Source organism: Macrobrachium nipponense, chromosome 18 (assembly GCF_015104395.2).
Source record: "Macrobrachium nipponense isolate FS-2020 chromosome 18, ASM1510439v2, whole genome shotgun sequence".
In the NCBI taxonomy this organism is placed as follows: domain Eukaryota; kingdom Metazoa; phylum Arthropoda; class Malacostraca; order Decapoda; family Palaemonidae; genus Macrobrachium; species Macrobrachium nipponense.
The window spans coordinates 38,804,754-38,829,792 of NC_087211.1; the positions used below are offsets into that span (position 1 = coordinate 38,804,754).

Here is a 25,039-nt window from a genome sequence, read left to right on the forward strand (position 1 = left end):
AGAGGACAGACTTACAATGGTTACTTCCAGCAGAAACATAGCCATTGATTAGGACAATAGGTTTTAGAAAGGTTTAATTATAGAATATTAAAATTCATGGTTGGGTACAGTTGGAAGATACCACTAGGAATAAGAAATTGGTGGAGGTCTAGTAGCATGAGGCTGAAGACTGAGAACTCAATGATTAAGATGTACTGACAGGTCAAAAATTAAGATGTTTAACATTAGAGTAAAAGATGAAGCATTTTTACTATACATGTACTAATTATTTAGTCCTTTTTAATGTATATAGCCTAGCTTATTTCCAAATTTAATGTGTATCCATCGAACTGTTTAGTAGTGGTTTGTTAGAATTCTAACAATTTAAGAAAATATAAGACCTTTTTATTTTATGACAAATACATAGTCATTGCTATGTTCTACTTACCTATATTCAATTTAAATCTTCATACTGTATGTTCAGTCTCTGACAATGACATGTTCCATGATAGTATAGGCTTTACACAGTGTATGCTAGCCTACAATAGAGATTCAAGAATTGACAGAGTAAAGCATTTGGCCTTTAATTTTCCTTGTTATTACTTCCTCCATAATGGGTATACATTTTGTATAGAATACTTTTGTATGAATTCATTACACAAGTTGTTCTTGAGTTTAAGATGCACAATACGTACAGCATTCCTAAGAGTGGTGTATCCTACTCAGTTCTTTGTCCGATTTGTAGTGAATCTAACAGGCCTTTAGCTTTCTTTAATTTAATATTACTGTTTTCTTAATATATTTAATGATTTAAATTTTTATGTTTTTGTTGTATTAATTCTTTATAGTTTATATCCATTCATTATAATGTCCTTTGCAAATCTGACTGAATTAACCTAGGTTGTGCCCTAGGCTGAGGGTAAGTTATCAAGAAAAACCAGTTATTTGTAACACACTGGTCCTCATGATTCTGGATGAGAGACTTTCTTCATGAACCTACAAATATATATGATACTGACTTGCGTGCACACACACACACACACACACACAACACACATATATATATATATATATATATACATATATATAATTTTACTTTTTTGCATTTCAGAACAAGAAGTGCTTTTGAAGATGCAAAGTATAAAGTGATGCGTGGCAGAATTTATCATTTGCTTGGTCGCACCCTCGGAGTAGCAGGTTATATGGTACAGTATGGCTGCATAGCTCACTGTACCCTGGAATTTGTTGGAGATTTTGTTGTGGTAAGGGAAAGCACTGATCATACTGGTTAGATCTACAGTGGTACCTCGACATACGAAAGGCTCAACTTACGAAAAACTCGAGGTACGAAAGCAAATACGAAAAATTTTACGGCTCTACATACGAATATTGCTCAAGTTACGAAAGGTTGTTGCTGTAAAGTCCCGATATTTGCCGGGACCACAGAGAACAATTTTAAAACTAGCGCCCCGCCAACTGAGTAAACTCGCCACCATCCTCCCGCTCTCCCATTGGTTCCTGATGCTAGTCACCCCATAAGATCGTGCTCTCCTATTGGTCAGCATCTACCCCTTGTGCTTTATGTATTCTATTGGTAAAAGAACGTTGTAAATTGAAAAACTTATTCATGCAATACATTTAATTAAAAAAAAATTAGGTAAAGATAGAATAAAGAATAGAAATGAATGGTTATTATACTGTTTGGTAGTTTCAGTAGTTGAAGAGAGATAATGAAAATTTATGGCTTACTGTGTACTAGGAAAAGTGATTGCTTGGCGATCGTTTGGTAGTCGGTACTCGTAAGTGCTGGATGTAAACAGAAGTTTGGAAGCTTTTTTTTTTTTTATTATAGTTAATGGTTACTTAATAATTATTTGAAATGCGTACATTTTAATAAAAAGAATTGTGAATTAGATATCATAAAATATAAAATAAATCAGACTGCTATCATCAAAGCCAACAAATACTCTAGAATTCTTCTTCTGTTTTAATATTACGTCACGTATGTGTTTCATTATTGCTGTCAGTAACTCGGTATCTCCATTAGGTAAAGATAGAATAAAGAATAGAAATGAATGGTTATTATAGTTTGGTAGTTTTATTAGTTGAAGAGAGATAGTAATGAAAATTTATGGCTTACTGTGTCCTAGGAAAAGTGATTGCTTGGCGATCATTCGGTACTAATAAGAGCTGAATGTAAACAAATGATTGGAAGTTTTGTTTGTTTGTTTGTTTGTGTATTATAGTTAATGATTAATTAATAATTATTTGAAATGAGTAAATACTGATTATTTATACATTTTATTGGCATATTCTAAGCTTTTAGCTTCTAAGGTTTAGATGTCAGAATCATGGACTAGGCTACAATAGCAACCGCTAACATAGGCTAGGCTTATTGCTAAGGGACATATGCTAAAGTCCTAATATATGCAGTAAAAATGGGGTTGAACATTACATGCAGTTGAATATTACTCAAGTATATACAGTATTTTGCCTTTTTGGAGTCATACTTCTTCCGTCGGATCGGCGTCGTAACCCTGGAACATGTGTTGTAGGCCTGGAAATATAATTTACTGGGGTGTTTTTGTAGGGCTTGGAACGGATTAGGCATTTTACATGTAAAATGCAGTTCAAGATACAAAAAACTCATGATAGAAAGGCCGCCTCGGAACGGATTAATTTCGTATCTCAAGGTACCACTGTATGTATTTTAATTTTTTAGATCAGAGAAATCTTATAGGTAGTAGAATAACTTCAAATTGAGTTAAGTACAACATTTTTTTCATTAATTTTACCCTGCATTTGTTTTTTCTCCATTGTTTTTTTAAAGTGAACTACCTAGATAATCATTGTAAAAAGTTACTGTACATTAGAATTTGTAACCCATAATCATTAGCACAAAATTAATTGTTTTTTGCTTTTATCATTTCAAAGTGTAAAGGTCCTTCAATGGAGCCAACAATCTACTCAGAGGATGTGATACTAACAGAACATATTAGTCCCCGTTTTAATCGTATCAGCCGAGGAGATGTGATTATTGCTCGATCCCCTATGAATCCCCATCACCATATATGTAAAAGAGTGACGGGACTTGGAGGAGACAAAGTCAAGAATGGATTTCGTACGCAGATTGTGAGTTACTTTCCATTAGATTATTCTTGTTCTTATACTAAACATTATTTAACAACTAGAAGCATGTTATTTATTGAGTCATTGTTACTGCTATTTTTTCTGTCATGAATGCCGTCAGAAAAGTACATTGCTCGTACATGTATGTATGGGAACCCTTGCTTTACAAATGTGTTCGGTATTTGTTGCAGGCAGTGCAGTAGCCCAGAACAAAGACAAAACCATAAGGAATATATTGTAATTTTTTGGCAACAGGGTTCTATTATTTTTGGTACATACATGTATTAGATGTGGAGTGATTGAGTTCTGAGGTTGATGCTACCATGTTATTGCCCACCTTTTTTTAGTATGCATAGTAATAGGAATTGTAGTGCTGCATCAACTTTATTAATTCATAATTAAGCATGGTAATGATTGCTTAAGTGCTGGTACTATCCCATTTAGGTTTTATGGACTTACAGCCTCTAGTTTTTATAGTGTAATCAAATTTACCCAACTTGCCAAGCCTCTTGTCTGGATAGTAATTAATGATGAGTAGTGGAATTGATTTCTGATTGTGGCCCTACCTTCAGGCTGATGAAGATAATTCAAGGTTCAGAGGGTACATGAGTTGAAGTAATAGTAGAGATAGAAGACACAGTGGCACATTATAAATAGAAGTTAAAGACAGGATTGATTTGAGGGCTCTACAGTCAAGGATAGTTGACTTAGGACCACAGGTATATGGAAGTCAGTATTCACAGCACCTGATCTACTTGCACCCTTATTAATCTTCAGTAAATTACATGTCATTTGATCAGGTTAATGAGGCTAGTGTAAAGAAGTAGTAGTCGACACTTCCTCTTATTTCCTACTAATCCTTAGATAACATCTTTGTGACTGTTGATATTGTGTAAGCAGTGTTGTGAATTCTCAATTTCTTGAATCTGTCCTGTTATTGCTGTGGGACAGGAGTGCCAAGCACTGAACTTAAGATGTTAAATTTCTTACTCCGTTTATTTGTATCATAAGAATAATGTCTCTCACATTTAGCCATGTTATCAGTGAGACTTGTATAATTAGTAAGGTAGCATCTTTTGCACAAATGATTATGCACTATTCTGGTACAGCTGATATTTATTGTACACCTGGTAACCTGATACATATTAATTTTCTGGTATGTATGCTTGTCAGCCAATACATATATTGTCACAATTTATTTTTGCTTAGCTAGCAACATGGAATATTGCCCATTGTTTTGAGAATATCAAGTTCAGTTATAAATTTATGATGTGTATAAAGCTGTACAATAATTCAGAATGAGTTCTTTTATGTATAGCATGCATCGTTATAGTTAGAACGGGAGTTATGTACGTAATAGCTGGTATGAATATGCTCTTATTATATGTGTTATGCACACACACACGCACACCATTATGCTTAACTGTAACTCTCCCTCTACTGACATCAATACCAATTACTATTAACAGTGAACCATGCAAAACTACATTTGGTATTTTAATAAATACCAAAAATGAGTGGGAAAGATGCTTTGTGTGTATACAGGCAGTCCTGGCTTACGGCGGGTTCGGCTTACGACATTCCGAGGTTATTTCCAGGTTTATGGCACATGTTCCAGGGTTACGACACTTACAATGCCAAGCTAACGGAAGAAATATGACTCCAAGAATGCAAAATAATCAATATTTGAAGGTTTTATAATGAAAATTGCAATAAAATGCAGTTTACATAATTTTTAATACATATTATATTTAACAATTTTCAAGCTTACAATGATTTTTGGCTTTCAGCACATCTCAAGAACGGAACCCCCGTAGTAAGGCGGGGACTGCCTGTATATTTTTCTCTCATAGTTAGGCTGGTTTTTTATGAATGTTAATAATCTTACATGCCAGCCAGGTATTGTTGTATTGTACCATGCTGTATTACCATGTAACCTCATAGCACTCCAGGCCATTTTATTAACTTGGGTATTATGAGACTACTGAAAGAATATTTAGGTTATCATTGCTGATAGTTTTGTTGCTGTGCTGTGCTGTTTAGTATGTGACTGTACCTTTGATACCTTGTAACTCTTATTGTGATTTGAACATCATCAAAGAGTAGGTATATACTTATTACTGTAATGTTTTTTTTTTTTTACCAAAACCAACTGTATTAATTAAAAGTAAATGAGTAGAATAAGGATGATGGTGTGCAGCAGTGATATTTTAATTAGGTCTTCCGACAGCGCTAGAAGTTTAATGAAGTGTTATATTTTTTAGCAGTAAAAATATACACAAAATAATACTGTTATTAAAGTCATTTACTGTATATATAATGTAGTTTCTCACAGAAAGTAAATTTTTACTTGTTAAAAATTATGTTCAGCAATGATGTTGATTCGCATAATGTTAATGAAGTAGAACGTGATTGTTGTACTCTCGTTATAAGGATTATTCCATTGCTAGACGTGTGAGATGCTTGTGTAGGGTCTGTGCTTTGTACACGTAGAAAACAAGCTTCATTTTCTTATCAAGAAAATGAAGTTATTCTTAATGTGTGTAACTACAAAATATTTCAGATTTATAGCTAGAGTTAAGGGGAAGATTGTATCTCACATGAGGAAGCAGGAGAGATATAAGGTATTGTAAAGCTGGAAAATAGAATTAAATTGTTAAGTGGAGAAGAACAGTTAGTCAATAAAGTATGGAGGTGGCAAGCTGCTGACTTTTGAAAAGGTTGAAAAGATCATGAAAAAAGTTCACACGAGTACCGTAAATAGATGGTAATTCAGGCAGAGAGTTAGACAAGGGAGAAAAAGAATGGAGATAATTCATCAGATGTCTAGTCCCTTAAGGGGAATGTGAGTATTGTGATGAGATGGTACTCAAAAGATTTTGTATTTCCCAAAACCATAAGCTTCTCTAAATAGAGTTATTCATTATTTAAGTGCTTCTGAGTTGAATTCTAGAAATTTTGAGGTAATGGGATATTTGTACATCACTGGTACTTCTAGTATCAGTTTGCACGCATTGATGAAAATATCCAGAATAGTAAAGTATACCTTAGTTTTACCAGACCACTGAGATGATTAACAGCTCTCCTAGGGGATCCGAACCACATTATATCGAGAAATGAATTTTTATCACCAGAAATAAATTCAGAATAGTAAAAACACCAGCAATTCAGTTAGACAATACTTCCTAAAGATCACTTTTTATATATGTATTGCCTTGGAATGATAAGATGCCAATAGGACAGGCAATTCAGTGCTGTTATCTGGCATAGGTCCAAAGGGAAAAATTAGGGGGGAAAAAGAAAGTAGCTGAACTCTGAAGGAAGTAATAGGCCTTTCCCTTGAAGAGAGGAAAGCCATACAAGTTGAACAGTAGAGACACCAAGATGTGACAATGTCAACTGAGTAAGGTTAAAATTTGAAACGGTGTTCTCTGTAACAAATTATGAGTCAGATGTGGCATACTGCTTTCCTGATCGACCTGATCAAGAAAACAGATGGTAAAAGACCATATGAAGATTTTTTTCTATCATCTGCATGAAAAGGAAAGCTATGCATGCATTTCAATACTTCAATTCATGATGCTATTAAAATAGCAAAGCATAACGCTACTTAGTTTTCAGTATCCCTTGTATATCAGTCTTGTCAATACTTGCAATACCCAGGTCACGTTGGTCTCGGTTATATCTTTCTGAGCTTATGTCCCTTTTCAAATATATTCATCAAAAAGGTTTGTCCTGGGTTACAGCAGATGTTCCAAGGTTAAGTTGTTTCAGTCTTTTGGTGTGCTGTAAGCAACAGAAGAATTTGTTAATTTTTAGAGGAAATTCTAGAAAGTCGTGGATGCATACCTCACCAGAAGCAAGGTAAATCATTTGTGACAACCAAAGGATTAAAGGTAACGCTTTCATCACTTTATTTTTTAATATTCAGTGTTCCAGTTTACGTAAGGTCGCACTTCAGGAACAGAACCCCCAACATAACCCAGGGACTGCCTGTACACATTTTTACCACATACATACTATTGCATAAGAGTTTGGAATTGCACCATTCCATGAATCTATCTGTGCAAATGCTCCAGAAATTGTTTTACTGTAATAACTTTTTTTTCTTTTTTTTACTGTTTACAATTAAAGGTCTAGAATAGGTTCATAGGCCTTGAACAAACTTGGAGCAAGAGAAAGACAGTAATAAAAAGTACAGTACAGTATATATACATACTGTCCTGCAATATGATCTGTTTTCTGTCAAAATGTGTCATAAAATGAACACTTACCCTGTTTTCCAGGTTCCAAGAGGACATGTTTGGCTTGAAGGAGATAACAAAATGAACTCGACTGATTCAAGAACATTTGGTTCTGTTCCTGCCGGCCTTATTCGTGGCCGTGCTGTTTGTAGGGTTTGGCCTCTCTCTGACCTAGGAAGATTGGATTCTCTTCAAGAATGGCAAATTGATAGGTGATTTGTTAAGTGATCATTTATTTTTATAGACAGTTATAAAGTACAATGTGCAGAAACATATTGTTTCTCTTGTCATAATATGTATAAGGTTAGATAAATTCAGGTACAGGTAATTTTATTAGTTATAGCAAATCGATTACCATATTTTTGTGTCAAAGACGCATCCTACTTTTGAGTAAATAAATCTTAAAAGAGATACAGTACCCTTTTCTATGTGAATTACAGAAACAGTATTAATCATGTAACCAGTGATTTAGGAGTTTCTTTTATCAGATGCCAAGCTGTGGTGTTAAAAGTTGTGATTTAATAAAAAAATAAACCAACTCTACCAATACAAGGCTGGAATGTAGCACTGAATATGACCAAATCAGACATAGTACATATAGAATTTCCCTATGGTAGGTAGCTTCTAGTGCCTTCAGCCTAGAAGACAGACAGTAAGTTTTGAAAGCATTTTTTAAATTTTTTTTCATAAATTGCATCTTCAATGCCAAAAATACGGTAATGAGTTCCTCAAAAAATTGGTTTGACCTTAGTTATATTGCTTGTGTAGACCAGAAACGTTATGTAAATAAATAAACATTTTCTTTTGTATTTATGTAAATACTATTTTGTTATGTGGAACACTGTATTCATTTGTGTACAGTAGTGGGAATTTTGTATAAAACAATGAATGTTGATTATTCTCAGTGAAAGTTGTAGGAAATAATTTGCAAGTGTCTTTTGAGAGGCTTAGCTGCTTGTCATAATTTTATCAAGTGAAGAGTGTGTATACAATAGTAGCATAGCTTTTACCAATGAGTACATCTACTAGGTATTTAGTACAGTAATACATTTTTGGAAACTTATATACATGAAAGTAAAGCAGATTTAATGGAATGTTCTTACTGTTTGATAGAAGATACAGTTCTGATAGTTACAGTGTGAATTAGGGATATTTTTTAGTTAGTAGAAACACTGAATTGAATGTACTGCATTTTATTTAATTGCTTAGGATGATGGGTATTTTATCACCATATTTGCAGCTTGCTTTATGGTAGTCAAATTTTGATGAATAAATTTGTAAGCCTTTGAATAACCTTCTTGAAAACTCCCAAGCAATGTTTCATGAAAGTATGGTATTTACAGAATACTCCAAGAAAAGTAAGAAATAGAATGAAACAGAAATAATAGTGAATTAATGTTTTTGATAAAACTTGTATTTTCTCAATTCTAAGTAATTTTGCACTGTGGTAGGTCATACAGAAGACAATGAGGCTGTTTTAGTGCAAGAAAAGCTATTTGGTTTTAGCAGGAAAGTTACCAATTGCAATGAAAAGATGACCTGATGGTGAACTGAATTATGATAATTAAGGAAAATTTGAAATGATATAATAAATTAGTTTGTGTTTTGATATAGTAATTTTTATCACTTTCATATGCCATAAAAGAAAGATTATGACAGAATTTTACATTTCTAGGTATAGTAATCAGAGGTTTGAAATAAAGTTAATTCGATCCAATTTTCAGAACTTTATTTATCACCATTCAGATACAATTTACAGTTGATGTGGTGGTCAGATTGTGAAAGTATTGTTGTTATTTGCCTCATGGAATTATATCATCTTTGTCTTCTTCCGTCATTCTTGTGTTTCTGTTTGCTGTACATATATCTATAAATTCTGTAATAAATTGTTTCACCGCTCTTCTGTTTTGCTAAATTTCTGTTGTCTGTCAGATTCAATTTGATATTTTTGTTTGTTTTCATATATCTTTTAGTCTTTATTGTTTGCATTATTTTTAATTATTATAATTTTGACATGCTCATCTAAAATGGAAGGCTTATTGGACATAAAAATCATTGATCTTAGTCACAGAGCTACTTAGGAGTAACTCAATTTTACATGTCCATGTTATGATCATGAGGTGTGCTTTTTTCATAAATTGCACGACATTACTACTGCACAAAGTTCATAAAAATCTCGAATATGCACTGGAGTTTCTAAATCATCTATGAATTCTTATATTCCAGTTGAAAGTGGCAAATTACTTGTAACTCTTCATTGTGATTACCAGTTATACATAGTGAAGTAAATATACCAGAATGTGATTCACTAACAAAAAGTTTTTAATCAAATAAAAATACATGTAATCATCTGCCATCATATCGTAAGTAGAGCCAGTCTACCGGTTGGGTCAGTGAATATAAAATTATTTCCTATGAAAGAACTGTAGTGTAATTCATTGTGGGTTATGCATGAGGTAAAATTTTAACACACGTATTTAAAATAGCTTTGTAAAAATATATAGTACTTATACCCAAGAATATCATAAACAACATCAGACATAACCTAAATAGTGCAAAAGTCTTTGCGAGAAAATTACATCCACATCACAACAAAAGTCCAATTTAACATTCTTAGCAAAGCTTTTGCCTCCACAACAGAATTATGTACCAAATGATAAGACATTGAAATTATAATTATATACCATTTCAAATACGTAACGGGTGTTTCGAAATTAGAGACCCCCTCCACAGAACAAATGGAAAGTTATGAAGTTTTCTGCGCCAAGTACATTATCTTAAGTTTCTATTAAGCTATTTTTCATTTTACATTTCTTGTATTTTCAGACTGAGTGACGGAGTTAGATACAACCATGGCTAATGACTCGGAGGAAATCAGATGGATTGACCAAATCCAGGCTTCAGAGAGGCCAGGGATGCTAGTGCACCCTTCATTTCACGTTCCTGGATAGCTAAATATACATTAAAAGAGATGAATCCTTTGTTAAAAGATACTGGAACAAAAATCCATTTGACTGTCTTCACAAAAAGAGTGAGAATCTTGGAAGGCCTGAAGTCCTTTCTCAGGAGTCAGAAGACATCATAGCTGAGGCAGTGGGTAGACCGAGAAAGTCTTTACCTAAATTGGCGCTTGAACTAGAACAGAGAGAAGACCGTTCATGGTTTTGTGGTTCATTTCTTAAAGATTGGGATGAAGCTGATTTCCTCTATGTTGCCACATCAGATGAATTCTTCATTTACACAGTCAGGAAGCCAAATCATAAAAATTACATCATTTGGCCCGCAAAGTTGGATGATATCAGCGATGATGTGCGCTATCGCCAAGTTGTGAAATTTCCTGAATGTTTGGGAATTTTCCTCTGTTTCACAGCCAAGCAGTTAATGTGGATCATCAAAGAAAAAGGACAGTCATGGAATGGAAAATACTTCAGAGAAACTGTGCTGACTGGTGGAGTATTTCCTTTCCTCAAAGAACTTGAAAATGTGTTATCTGCTGAAGAAGTCACATTTTTGCATGGCAAGGCACCATGTATCAAGGCTCTTCAGACACAGGAGCTGCTTCGAAACAGTGATATCGATTTCTTCTTGTCAAGTGAATTTCCAGGTAGCTTCCCTGACCTTAATGTGTGTGAAAACATTGATAGTATCTTGAAGGATCGTGTTGAAGCGCGCTCAGTGAACTATGTTGGTATACCAAGCCTCGATGACCTGCAAAGAGAGGTGACCAAAGTGCTCAGGGAAATGGAGTTTGAGTCTCGGCTTTTTTGCGATTTGCTGAAATCATACCCCTCAAGAATGCGGGCTGTGGGACAGGCAGATGGAGGCCCCACAAAATATTAAATACTCAAGAGAGAAACTTAAATAAATACCCATTCTGAATTACTTTTGTTTTTGTCCATATAAATTTTAGTTTATGCTGTAGAGGGGGGTTGGGCTCCAATTTCGAAACACCCTATACATAAATTTTCAGCCATTCTAGAAGTGCTACAGAAACCTTTCAAATGTATTATCAAGATATACCTTTACATAACAAATATGATGTTCCCTTCGCATATGCAAAGAAGGTGAAAATGTAGAAATGTGTTTGATTCTGTCCCTTGCAGGCATTAAAGTAAAGGAAAAGCTGATAACACAGCCAGAGCTGCAACTACAATGACGAGACTGTGTACATGTAACTGCTATTAGTTATACTACTTATAACATCCCTTAAACGCACTACAGAAAAAATAGCAAAATGTATGGAATAATAAAAATGACATTAACAAACTGAAATAGCTACTATAACATCCCTTAAACGCACTACAGAAAAAATAGCAAAATGTATTCTCACCAGACGCCAGGTAGGCCTCCCGGCCTGTCAGTCGTCCTGCTTCAGGAACAGTCTCCATTCTTGGCGATCATCATAGAGCCTCATCTCATCAACTTCCCGCAAACTAGAGCCTCTCCTCTCTACTCCTCTCTCTATGTTTTGTAGCCATCTCATTTTTGGTCTTCCTACCGGTCTCCTTCCTTCCGGTGTCCATTCCAAAAACCTTATAGGATATCGCTCCTCCTCCATTCTTTTGGTGTGTCCAAACCATCTAAGCTGTCCTCTCTCCACAAAATCTAGTATCCCCCCCACTCCCAGTTCTCTTAAGTCTTCATTTCGTAGCCTATCTAGTCTTGTTACACCTTTTATGAGTCTTAGGGCTTTCATTTCAGCTGCTTGAAGTTGGCTTCTAGTTCTTGATGTTAATGTCCATGATTCATGGCCATAAGTCAATATTGGTCTTAAAATAGAGAGGTATATTATGGTTTTCACTTTGCGAGGTATATTTCTGTCTTTCATTAGTGGGTAGAGCAGATACAGGTTGTTACTGAATTTCTGTATTCGGGTAGTTGTTTCCAGTTTTGAATCGTTTTGGTCACTAAACTCTACTCCTAAGTATTTGAAATTTCTACACTGTTTCAATGTCTGACCTTCTAATTCTACATCTACGTTACTTTTGGGTTCGTGATAAGTGCATGATCTCTGTCTTATTCTTGTTGATCCGCATTCCATTAGCTGTTAAGATCGCGTTCCAGTTGTTGACGTTTTCTTGGAGAGATTCTGCGCTGAGGGCTATCAATTGCATGGTCATCTGCATACATAAGGTTGATGGTCATATCTGCAGCTTCATCCTCACCTAGTTCCCTCATACATTTATCTAAGAACAATATAAAAAGAAGTGGCGAAAGGACGCTGCCCTGTCTTACTCCTGATTTTATTTCAAACCAGTCTTATTCTCTTGATTTGTTTTTACTCTGGATCTGATGTTTTGATAGGTGTTATAAATTGCTCTTATAAGTTTCTCAGGGATTCCATAGTAAGGGTCTTTTAGGGCATCCCATATTTTCATTCTTGGTACTCTATCAAAAGCCCTTTTCTAGATCTATAAAAGCAATATATCTATCCCTGTCCCATTCCCAGCTCTTCTCAAATATCATCTTGAGGAGAAAATCCTATCAGTTGTCCCTCTTCCTGGTCGAAAACCGTTTTGCCATTCACCCAGCTTTGGTTCAACATATCCTCTCAATCTAGTTTCAAGTATTCTTTCATATACTTTAAAAGCATGTGACATTAGGGATATTCCTCTATAATTGCTGCAATTTGTCTTGTCACCTTTCTTATAGATTGGGCATATTAGATCTTCTTCTCCAGTTCTTCAGGTGGCATTTGCCCATTCCAGAGTATGTCGATTAGCTCTAGTAGCCAGATGACTCCATCCTCCCCCATGTTTTTAAGGAGCTCTGCAGGTATTGTATCCACTCCAGGGGCCTTACCATTTCTCATCCTCTTGAGAGCATTTTTTAACTCCAGTGTTGTTATGTCAGGTTCTGCATCCCCAACCACATCAAATTCTACATGCTCTTCAAGGTCATTGTTTCCGTTGTTTAGTAGTGGTGTTTCAAAGTGATGTTTCCATCCTAATTCAATTTCTCGGGGTTCGGTTAAAATTGTCCCATCCATAGGGTCTTTGATTACATAAGAGGGTGGTTGGCTTCCCTTTCTATAGTTTTTGGCAGTGCTATATATGAGTTTTCTGGTACCTTGGAGATCATTTCCCAGATCTTCTCCTATTCTTTCCCATGTTTCTCTTTTTGTTTGAGCTTTTATTCTTTCCGTTTCTCTCGACGCTTCTTTATAGTTATTGTGATCTTCCAAATTCAAAGTTTTCATCCATTTTCTGAAGAGTTTCATTTTGTTTGCAACAGCGGCCTTTAGTGTGGGGGTCCACCAAGCAGTTTGTTTTTTCCTCCTACCTCGAACTCTTTTCTTTTGCACTGTATTATTAGCAGCACCCAAAATGTATGGAATAATAAAAATGACATTAACAAACTGAAATAGCTAAAACCTAATACATTTAGGAAAATGGAATTCAACATACCAAAATGAATGATAGATAGTATAAGTAATTTAACTAATCAGAATTGTTCACTCCATGAATATTTGTTGAATAGCCCTCATGCTCTAATCCTTATACGCAGAATAACTCCCTATATTTTACGTGTGAATGTCTTAATATTTAATCGACAACCAATAATGAGTTTCAAGAAGAAGAAAAAAGTTGCCATCCTTTCCACTAACCCAGTTATTCGATTTATTAAAAAGCTGTACAGTAATGTTATTAAATCAAATCAAATCCCTGTTATTAATTAGGGCAAATCTTTCCAGCCAGCCATGTAATTTAGGTAAATTAGCTCAATTGTCTAGTTGAACTACTTAATCATAATTTTAAAAATTACAATAGTTTAAGTTCACTTTCTGTAAACAGCAATCAAGTTCTGCCCTCCCTAGTTCTGTTCCACTTCTTAAAAGATTCCTCATGGAGTAAACTCAAGTGCTTACATATAAGGGTTAATTTTTATCCAACCAATGAGCTGTTTCCCCGAGATGGTCAAATCACAAACAAAATGAATGAGTCAGCAGTTGTAACAATTTTTTTTAACCTGCTAAATTGAGGATGAAACTCATATTCTGACACTTCAGCACCAAAAGCTAACCTTTTCTCCAAGTATATTAATCAAAGTATGACAGGTGCTATTCCCTCCCACGGGCAGGAAGGCGTTAATGGGTATAAACCCAGCAATCTTATTCTAAAGTATGTTACACAGCAATACTTCAAATTTAACAAACTAGTGAGTGTTGAGCAGCAATCGATCATAATGAACTTTGGAAGCCAACTGATGAGCAAAAATAATGAGGTAGTCTAGTCTAACTATTACTGTTATATTCTTCCGACTTTTTCTTCTCAATACAAACAACCTAACAGATTCATTTATCAATTACCAGTTCTAGATAAAAGTGCATGTTATAAATATAATGCCTTTGAAACTTAATACTTCATGCTATTAGGAACCTTTTATAACACTTCAAGGTTCTCATTGTTTCCTGCACGGAGAGAGAGTATAGTTTCCTCTCTCTCTATCGCTTTCTGTCTCACCAACTCTATAATGCAGGTTACCCTGCACAACCCTCCTGCCACACTCTCATCTCAAAATCAGCTGGACAAAAGTCATAACCCTAACAAAATAAATTCCAAGTAATCTTTAACCCTACTGTTCCACTTATGAATTCATACCTGTCAACTCTCAAGCATTTGTCACGATACTTTTAGTACCTTAACATCATAGCTCACATTCTCAAGCAGAGTGGGAGTTTCTCCTGCATGTTAATGTATTTATAACTATTTATTTGTATTTCTTGACCACAAGACAAAACTTTTTAATGATAGGCAATAAGGCTACAACACCACAGTGCACACTACGTAGGTGTAAACTTGAGACTGATTGGCTGACGACATATTTTATTCAATGAAATTTTGTTACTAGCTACTAGACAGTATGCATGCACTGTTCGTGTCTCTCAACAGTGAGCACTTTTGAGAGGTTTTGTGGAAAGATATCCGCCAAGTGCTTGTTAATCAGTTTGGAAAGTGAATTAGTTCCAATTTGTGTAGATGATCTGATAACCATTAATATACGTGCTGATAATTTTGCATGAAATTTAAGCCTCATTTTTGTACTCCAAAATGAAATCACATTTTTATCTGGTATTGACCCCTTCAGACAGGCTTTATTTCATAATGCCCCACAGCTGGCCATTGAGGTTAGCGAGGGCTATATAATATTTAGGAACTTGATATCATTACTTTCTTTCCCGTTACCTGCAGTTAGTAACTCAGTCTTATAACTGAAACGCTTTTCAGTTTATAAGTCTTTATATCACAGTAATGATCACTTGTCATGAATATGTTCATCACATCAGTCACTATCGGTATGTTTCCTTTCTCGTTAAAATTTTATTTGCAACACTTATGAAACCTTCAGCTGTTAGATGGCAGAATGTTATAAGTAAATTAATTCAATCCTATTTGATTGGGAATGTATTGAATGAACCGATAGTGGTTGAACCGAACTAGTGTCCAAGTTTTAATAGTTGATATAAAACTACTCTAAATTCTTCGAGTACTATATGGTTTTATTTTATCCACGATCTTTACTTCAGTATCTGATGCTCTGCTGAAGGCATTTGATATAAATGACATAAATGCAGTGTTCAATATTTTAATAGGGAGGATATGTGCCGACCTGCTTTTACTGCCAGATTTATGGACACATCCAGCAAGAAGGAATGCAAGTTCAAAATTGATCGTAGGATTTGTGGGAATTGTGCTCAGAACCATTTTACGATAAAATGCACTTCGGATTATATAGAATTACCCAAATGAGGATAACTGAGAAGTTATTTAAATAAAATTGTCGTGTATAGTTACCGTGTAGTTACTGTGACCTTGATAGTCAGAAAAAATTTTTTAATTGCCGAATAATGAGATTGAGGATTTGACAAGGTATATAAAATATATAGTGCTCTGAAGCCTACTGCTACGAAAGGACCGAGTAACGGAACCTACACAGTAACTGATGAAATGGTAATGTATTACTTTTTCTCACACTCGAAATTCTTCCGCTTTAAAATTTTCTTCCAGGTTGCTTTGATTCGCCATTGCGACACATGTCGCTTCTGGTCACCCTGTTACTAATTGCCAGATTCTTTTTTCTATTTTACAAATTATTTCCAGTTACAGGTTCATCCAGGAGCAAGATCTCACCCACACCATATAGCGCATAATAATATTCACTTAAAAGAGAAAAGGATACTTGGTAGCTTAGTACAAATAAAGGCAAATTTCATTGATTTATAACAAATGTTCTCTAACGGTGCAGCCAAACATTTAGATGCATTCCATGTATTCCTTTCATTAAAAAAATATAATATAATTTTTCAACTCCGTAAAAAATTATAGTGATTAATCATTATATTTAAAATTTTATGTAAATGCTTTTATTAATAACAATAAAATCAGTTAGTAATAAAGATAAGTGATTTTACGACGGTCAATGGAATTTAGTGTCGAACGAAACGTTGCCAGTTTTAACGTACCCATACGTGGGCTATGTAAACACTCCCATAAATACAACTCGAATAAAATTACAAAAACTCTCGTTAGATTTCGTGTTGGTGTCTGCTTTCTGTTGCTTTTGACGATTACGGGTGAAAGTGTGATGGTTGATGCTTGAATAGAGATGATGGATCCATATCCAAGTAGCCAAGCAAGCACTCAGGTAATATCATCATCATTTTATTCTCTGGAAATCTTCGAAAGATGGGAATCTCAGAAACCCGAACTCATGGTGTTCCAAGGTCTCTTGTTCACCCGGAAGCCACTATTTATGGTTCATTAGGCCACAGTAAAATCATTCATCCTATTTACAGACAGGATTTCAAATGAGAATTTTAAGAATTTTTGGTATTTCTAAAAATTCTTAATAAACAATTTAATAGGTAGATAGATTCCTAGTAGCTACCCTAGTAGGTACTAGGTAGCTAGGTAGTACCTACCCGCCATGTCTCGTTCCTACCTACTGGCTATAGGCTAGCTACCTAGCCTAGGTACTTAAATTATAGTCTAGTAGGGGACCGAATTTTTTATTCGACCAGAAAAAAACGTAGGCTATGCCAAAGAGTTCGATCCAGGGTAAACAACCGAGGATGATCCATCGTCATCACGCTGGCCAGGCCTTATTCACTCGATATTTAATTGGTGAAACAAGAATACAATTACAACTTTAAGCATACCATTCAAAAGATTGAAGTTTCATCAACAAAATGTGATATTAGGGTAGAATATCACGACAGGCCAACCCTCATCACGGTGGACGGGTCTTATTCACTCGATATTTAATTGGTGAAACATGAATACAATTGCAACTCTAAGCATACCATTTAAAAGACTGAAGTTTCGTCAACATATTGTGATATATATGAAAGCCCCATACGAACTAAAATAAGCATGTGAGCTATTCGTAAAATATGTTTTCAAGGCAGTTTTGAAATCCAATATGGCGGCTACGTTTTGCATGGACGGTTCTCATCAGTGACGGCCACCATCTTTCCCCAGCCTTCCCAGCACTCATTTGAACAATTTTAGCGTATGTATGTAACGTTTATTGATCTTACTCAAGATTGCAGTTGTAATCAGCATAATAAAACAACATTTTGTTGCCTATATTAGTGAAAGTATGAAACTTGTTTTGTTCCGACACGGCATACAAACCTTCGGTCCTTTTACAATAGGAAGGTACTAGCGGCAGCTGGATAGGTCGTAAGCTTTCGAACAAGGGGTTCGGTAGTTAACTGCTTGTCCGACAGGCGCGCGCGACTGGGAGGTAAACAAATCACTTTTTTTTGCTTTCGGCCTCACGCGAGTAACGTTTGTGTTCGAACGCCTCGTGCCCGCTTCTCGTCGTTTGCTTTCCTTGAGTATATGGTTGTCTTTGTGTATGAAAGAATCATTGTAAGTACAATCATTTCTCTTTATTCATTTAATTGTGATTTTTTTGGTCAATTATGGAATCTCCTCGCCTCGCTACCCCACGGAGGACTATGCCCGGGTACCGAAGGGCGTAATGCGGGAAGTTCCGCTCATTCCCGGAAATTGACCCACATGTTTTGTGCGCTCGGTGTCGGGGGCGCGAATGCACCCGAGCCGAGCCATGTGAAGTTTGTAATAATTGGTCGGAGGCGCACTGGACTTTGTATGAAGGCAGGAAGAAGCGAAGGCCTGCAAAGGAGTCGTCGGAAAGCTCTCCCGCGACTCCTTTGGTTACGGACACTTCGTCTTCTTTCCTGCCGCCCGCTCAGCTCCACGTTTGGCGCCTTCCCCTTCGGGGGGGGTTTCTAGGTCCTTCTCCTCACCTGACTTGTCGACGTGTGGAGGAGGGCGGCCTAGTATCCCCTGACGTCGAGTTGTACTCTGGGTCCTCTATCCGTTTCGTCTTCCGCCGCAGAGCGGGTAGAGGATCCAGCTAATCACCCGACTTTTGCTTCCTCAGGTGCGGTTGCCGCGAAGGACGACCTCGGACAGGTGTGGGGCATCGTTGGGGCTGCAGGGCGTGCCGAGTGTCCAGGGGCTGCTCTACCATCTCGCTGGCTCCGTGGCGGTCACCCATGCGACGGTTACGACCACCACCACGACCCTTACAACACCTGGCTACGCTTCACCTCCTCACCTGGTGTACACCCCGCACGCGGTCTCTGTAACACCTACTACATCGGTGCAGGGGCCAGTCGCCGTACCACGGGGGAGTGTGATGCCGCCACCTGGGGTTTGCCGTGCTGCCGCGACGGGGAGACTTCGTGTGCCCGAAGAGCTGCCCCGCCCCCTGGACCTCCCACCAGTACCAAGGGATGTTCTGTGCCGCTGGTCCGTCCAACTGGACAGCCTGCACAGCCTGCCGTACCTGCCCAGCCGCCGTTCACGGACGTGACGTTGATGACCACTGCTGCCGTTACTGTACCTGCTCCTGCCGCTCTACTACTGCTGTTCCTGTGATGCCTGCACCTGCTGACGTTGTTCCTGTTCCTGGCTCCGCTGCTCCCGATGCTGATCTGTTCGGACAGGTGCGTCCGGGCCCTGTTGCTTCGGCAACAGCAGCCCCGGCTCCGCTCTGGATGACAGATCTGACGTCGGTCCCTGAGGAGGTTGACGAAGAAGAAGAAGAAGAGGAGGAAGGTGTCGTCGTCGTCTTCATCGTCTTCTTCGTCGTCGTCGTCGTCTGCCGCCTCTTCCCCTTCTTCTTCTTGTAAGCTCCCCCGCCGAAGAAGAAGAAGGTCGCCTCCCCCCCCCCAAGAAGTCTCCTTCGGGAACTTCTAAGGGCCCGTCTCGCTCTGGTGAGACGGGGGGTTCTTCCGCTGGTCACCCTGCTCCTTCGGGGGCAGGACCCGTCTCTTCTTCCGCAAGGAAGAAGACTACGGGGACCAGAGGAGTGCCGGCTACCCCGGCACTTCCTCACCTGCTGTTAGTGGTTCGGCCACGGCAGCAGGATCCGTCTCGGCCTCTCGTTCGCGAGAGGTACCGAGTGTACGGTCGCCTAACAGCGACCGGGCAGCCAGGAACCAGACCTCTGAGTCCGCTCAGCGTCAGGTTCACGGCACGGAGCGGAAGACTGGTGGACAGCCGCACACGCGACTCTCACCAGACAGCTCTCGCTCTCACGGCGCGCAGCTGGCTACCCGGGCGGACGTGACGGTCCATGACCGGCCACGGGCTGAGGCTGGGAAGAGGTCCCCCCGTTCGCCGGCACCAAGCCACGGCTGGTACCAGCGAACTGACGCGCCGTGAGGATACGCACCGGTCTCACCGTGACAGTGGAGCTCGCCGGTCGCCTGACCGTCACTCTCACAGAGAGCGATCGGGTACGGCGACCAGCACCAGCTCCTCTGACACACGAGACCGGGGCCGCTGTTCTCGGTCCAGCCGGTCTCCACAGCGAGACGGCTCGACTAGGTCTGCAGCTCGATCGCCACACCGCGGGTTGACGATCGCCTGCAGTCTTCCAAGCCCACTGGTTCTGCCAGCGAGCGAGGAGGGAGCGTCAGGTCTACCTCTCCCATACCTTCAACCTCCTCGGGTTACACCGGGAGGGGCGAGGTATTGAGGAGTGATCGTGAGGGGTGCGCCCCTCAGGAATCCCTCACCACGTCGTCGTACGTACCAGGCACGGTTCTCGGACCAGCCAGGTCGTACGCACAAGTGGTTGGAGGAGACCGAGAGGGGTCTGTCGCAGTTCCTCCCCTTGAGGGAGGAGGGTCTCGGGAGATGCTCCTGTTTGAGGGACTGGATGGTCCGACTCCGCAGGACGCAGTCACTCCTGAGATCCAGAGGAACTTTGCCGAGGTTATTGCGCTGATTCGTCAGCACAACGACCTCGGGGAAGGATCGCCGCTACCCACCATCCGAGCCCACGTCCCGGCTCGAGTCGTTCTGGGGCCCGCCCGAAGAGGGAACCCAGACCGACGTGGGTTTGCCGCGTTCCGAGCTTGCAGACTCAGTGCTGGACCAGGTTGAATCGCTTGTCTCCGGACAAGACGGTTCGCTCAAGTCTGGCAGGTCGAGCAAGCTGCTTCCACCTCCTCTGCTGCGACAGCGGCGTTTTTTACGTGCCATCTGAAGACCCGATGCCGCCCAAACAGGTGAACCCGGAGTTTAGCCAGGCTGACTCCTGGTGTGTGTCTGCAGCAGCTCCTGTCCGAGAACCTATGGTTCTCGCAGCAAGAGGCACTTGGCCTGGAATCTACCGCCATGGCAGCTTTCCAGGCCGTCTCCTGGCTAGATCTGTGGTCCCTCACAGTATCTAAGGTCGCAGCCAACTCCGGGGGAATTTCTCCCGAAGGTGACTCGGCCTTTTTAGGAGACTTTGCCAGTCTGGAGGAAGAGCCATCTCCTTCCTTGCCCACCAGACGGTGAACCTGTGGGCCAACCTGGTTCTCCGACGAAGGGACGCCGTCCTTACTCGGGTTTCCAGGGCGGCCGGGCGTGAAGCGGCGTTGGGACTTCGCAACGGACCTTTACGGAGTTCCACGTCTCTCTTCCCAGGAGAGATGGTGGACGCTGCGGTGGACAGACGGCGCACTGATGACAGTGACCGTCTGGTTCACCAGGCAGTCTCGAAGGCTCTGGGCAGCCTCGAACTGCGGCCAAGTCTAAGAGCTCGGCTAGCGCTTCCTCGGTGGCTAAGACGGTAGCTGCGTCGAAGCCCCGGGGAAAGACTCTGTCTTCTTCGACTTCTACCAAGGGGAGCCGTAACCAGCCCTCCTCCCAGCCCTCCTCCTCCCGTGGAGGCTCTGGGAAGAAGGCGAATGAAGAAAGGGGGGAAACGCTAGGGACGGCGTTCCCCCTCACCTGCTGCCGGAAGTGGGGGGTGCCTGGCCAGCCATTGGGGCAACTTGGCAGCGCTACGGCGCCGAGACCTGGATTGGGAGATGTCCTTCGGGAGGGATATCTATTACCCTTCGAATCTCGGCCACCCTCACCTCCAACCCGGTCCAACAGCAGTCGTACGTTCCAGGGTCATCGAAGGACGTAGCATTGAGACAGGAGATCAAGACCATGCTGAGCAAGAGAGCTGTATGAAACGTCATGGATCAGTCACCGGGGCTTTTACAGTCGACACTTTCTGGTGGAAAAGTCTACGGGAGGCTGGCGCCCGGTGATAGATCTCTCCTCTGAACCGGTTTGTTCGCCAGACCCGGTTCACGATGGAGACGGCACGCTCAGTGCTCGACTCCATCAGGGAGAACGATTTCATGCTTTCGGTGGACTTGAAGGATGCGTATTTCCAAATACCCATTCATCAGTCCTCCAGAAAGTACCTCCGCTTCATCCTCGACGGGACGGTGTACCAGTTCAGGGGCACTTTGCTTCGGTCTCTCAACCGCCCCACAGGTGTTCACGCGAGTGTTCACTCTGGTGTCTGCTTGGGCCCATTCGCACGGGATACGTCTGATGAGGTATCTCGACAATTGGTTAGTCCTGGCGAGCTCCCGCTCGCAGTTGCTACAGGACAGGGATCGACCTCCTGCTCGAGTTCTGTCGCGATCTGGGGATCGTTGTGAACTTCGAAAAGTCCGATCTCGCAGCCCAAGCAGAGGATGAAGTTCACTTGGGTATGCTGATCGACACGGTAGCAGGGCGAGTCTTCCCCGCGAGACCCTTCGCGGATCAGCAGATTTAGGGAGGCAGCAACCAGTTCCTGTCTCGGCAGGAACAGGTAGCTCAGCGATGGCAAGTCGTGATCGGACACCTGTCGTCACTCGAGAAGTTAGTCCCTCAGGGCGTCTTCACCTGTGGTCTCTTCAGTGGAGGCTAAAGGAGAGTTGGTCACAGGCGACGGATCCCCCAAGCTTTCCAGTGTCACTGACACCGGAGGTGAGGCAGGACCTAGCCTGGTGGCTGGACGACAGGAACCTCTTAAGAGGAGTGCCTCTGCGCACTCCCCCCCCCGGACATGCAGCTGTTCTCAGACGCATCGACCGAGGGATGGGGCGCACACCTGGAGGAGTTGCTGACTTCAGGAGTGTGGGACGAGAACGACAAGCACCTTCACATCAATGTACTGGAACTCAAGGCAGCGTTCCTCGCTCTCCAGGAGTTCCAGGACCGCTTGATGGGACACTCAGTGGTGTTGATGTGCGACAACACCGGTACGTGGCCTACGTCAACAAACAGGGGGGCCTCCCTTAGTGTCTCTCCCGTTGTACCAGTTGACTCGGCAGGTGCACGAGTGGGCCGAGGCACACTCAATAGAGCTGTCGGCACGCTACATTCCAGGGAAGAGGAATGTAGTAGCAGACACGCTCAGCCGTCGGGATCAGGTGATAGGGACCGAATGGTCTCTACACCAGGACGTGGCGGAAAGGCTCTTCGACCTGTGGGGGCGACCAGTCGTGGATCTGTTCGCCACCCGGCACAACAGGAAGCTCCAGGTGTTCTTCTCGGCCGTGCCGGACCCATGGGCAGCTGCAGAGGACGCTCTTCAACACCCGTGGGACAACCTCTTCGTCTATGCCTTTCCCCCCGTTCAGCCTGATTCGCAAGGTGATCAGTCGAGCACTGGTCACCCGAATCTCAGGATGATCCTGGTGGCTCCCCAAATGGCCACAGGCCATTTGGTATCCGGACCTGCTGGCTCTTCGCGCAGGAGAACCGAGAGAGATTCCCCCTTGGCACAACCTTCTCGCCCAGCCACATGTCGAGCGGTACCACCGAGCAGTCCAGTCCCTACGTCTTCACGGCTGGCTGTTATCCACCATCTCTTGCGAACGAGAGGCTTTTCTCGTAGCGCAGCAACAGAGATGGCTGGAAACGTCCGTCAGTCCTCTGCAGCTGTGTACCAGGGGAAGTGGGCCGTCTTCTGTGGTTGGTGTCGTAGACGGGGTCTATCTCCTCTCAGAGCCACTCTTCAGCAGGTAGCGGATTTCCTCGTTTTTCTTCGCGAGAGAAGCTCCTCTCAGTCCCCACAGTCAAAGGATACAGAGCCGCCTTGGCGCTCGTCCTAAAACTGAGGGGATTGGACATCTCGAACTCGTTCGAGATCTCCTTGCTTATGAGGAGCTTCGAAAGGTCTTGCCCACCCAGGGAACTCAGGCCCCCTGCGTGGGATGTGACTCTCGTCCTTAGGAGTTTGACTCGAATGCCGTTCGAGCCACTCCGAGAGTCGTCAGACAGGGATCTGACTCTCAAGACCCTCTTCTTGCTGGCCCTGGCATCGGCGAAGAGAGTAGGGGAACTTCATGGTCTTTCCTATGATGTACGACATTCCAGGGGATGGGGATCTGTGACGCTCGATTTCGTCCCGAACTTCGTTGCAAAGACTCAGAAACCGTCGATCCCTGACGACAGGTTCGAGTCATTCACGATTCCCTCCCTAATGGACTTCACCGATAATGATGCGGATGAGATGCTGCTTTGTCCTGTGAGGGCGCTACGGCGCTATCTGAAGAAAACTCGACACCTCAGGCCCTGAGTGTCGACGCCTCTTCGTTAGCACCGGGGTAACCAAGAAGAAGTATCCAAGAACACTCTTTCATTCTGGCTGCGTGAGGTCATCAGGAGGGCGTATGAGGCTGATGGTAGTGACGACATCCGTACGTCCCGTCCCGAGAGCTCACGAAGTCAGAAGTATTGGCCCCTCGTTGGCGTTTCGTAAGAACTTCTCCGTGGCGCAGGTCCTGAAGGCAGGGTCTGGTCTAACCAGACTACCTTTACGTCCTTCTACCTTCGGGATATTGCCCACAGGTCCTTGGATACCTTTTCCTTGGGACCCGTGGTGGCTGCTCAACAAGTTGTGTAGCAAACCCAGACCCTCGCAGGCTGAAACAGCATCGAGTCCTGGTGTGACTGTGTGGATGGATGTGTGAATGAGTGAGTGACTGGCTCCCTCTTCCCGTCTTTTCCTCCTCCTCTACCTGTGGGCAGAGGGCCACGGTCGTCACTACGCTGGATGAGGACGAGATGCAGGTGAGCTATATGACAGAGCCCCACCCCATCCTATTTTCACTAGGGATAGGAGCAGAATATCCACCACTTCCTTCCTCCACAAGGGGGGGGAAGTGGGATGCCTACAAGAGTCAAACCCATGACGTTTTATATTTGCTCCTGTACAGGAACAAGTTCTTACATTGCTGGTACGAAGAGATACGCTTGCCTCTCTCTTAGTACTCGGTCCAGAGGTCTGACCATTGATCCTGCGGTGCACACCCCGATCAATCGGACAGAGGCTTGGATCCCTCCCTCGCTCTTACGACCAGGGAGGCTTCCAAGGTT

The 25,039-nt window shown here is 41.6% G+C and overlaps 2 protein-coding genes across 5 annotated transcripts in view; both read left to right on the plus strand.

Annotated features, from left to right (window-relative positions):
* The window catches only part of LOC135196984 (mitochondrial inner membrane protease subunit 1-like), a 22,884-nt gene extending 12,391 nt beyond the window's left edge, over positions 1-10,493 (plus strand). For all 4 annotated transcript variants that reach the window (XM_064223861.1, XM_064223860.1, XM_064223862.1 and 1 more), the window contains exons 2-4: positions 1,091-1,241; positions 2,914-3,111; positions 7,395-10,493. In XM_064223861.1, coding sequence (XP_064079931.1) covers positions 1,091-1,241; positions 2,914-3,111; positions 7,395-7,568 — 523 coding nt within the window. In that variant the 3' untranslated portion in view covers positions 7,569-10,493. The remainder of the gene's footprint in view (positions 1-1,090; positions 1,242-2,913; positions 3,112-7,394) is intronic.
* A 6,337-nt stretch (positions 10,494-16,830) lies between these two features.
* The window catches only part of LOC135196990 (serine/threonine-protein kinase Chk2-like), a 63,233-nt gene continuing 55,024 nt past the window's right edge, over positions 16,831-25,039 (plus strand). The window contains exon 1 of the mRNA XM_064223872.1: positions 16,831-16,997. Within this exon, the coding sequence (XP_064079942.1) occupies positions 16,959-16,997 (39 nt within the window). The 5' untranslated portion in view covers positions 16,831-16,958. The remainder of the gene's footprint in view (positions 16,998-25,039) is intronic.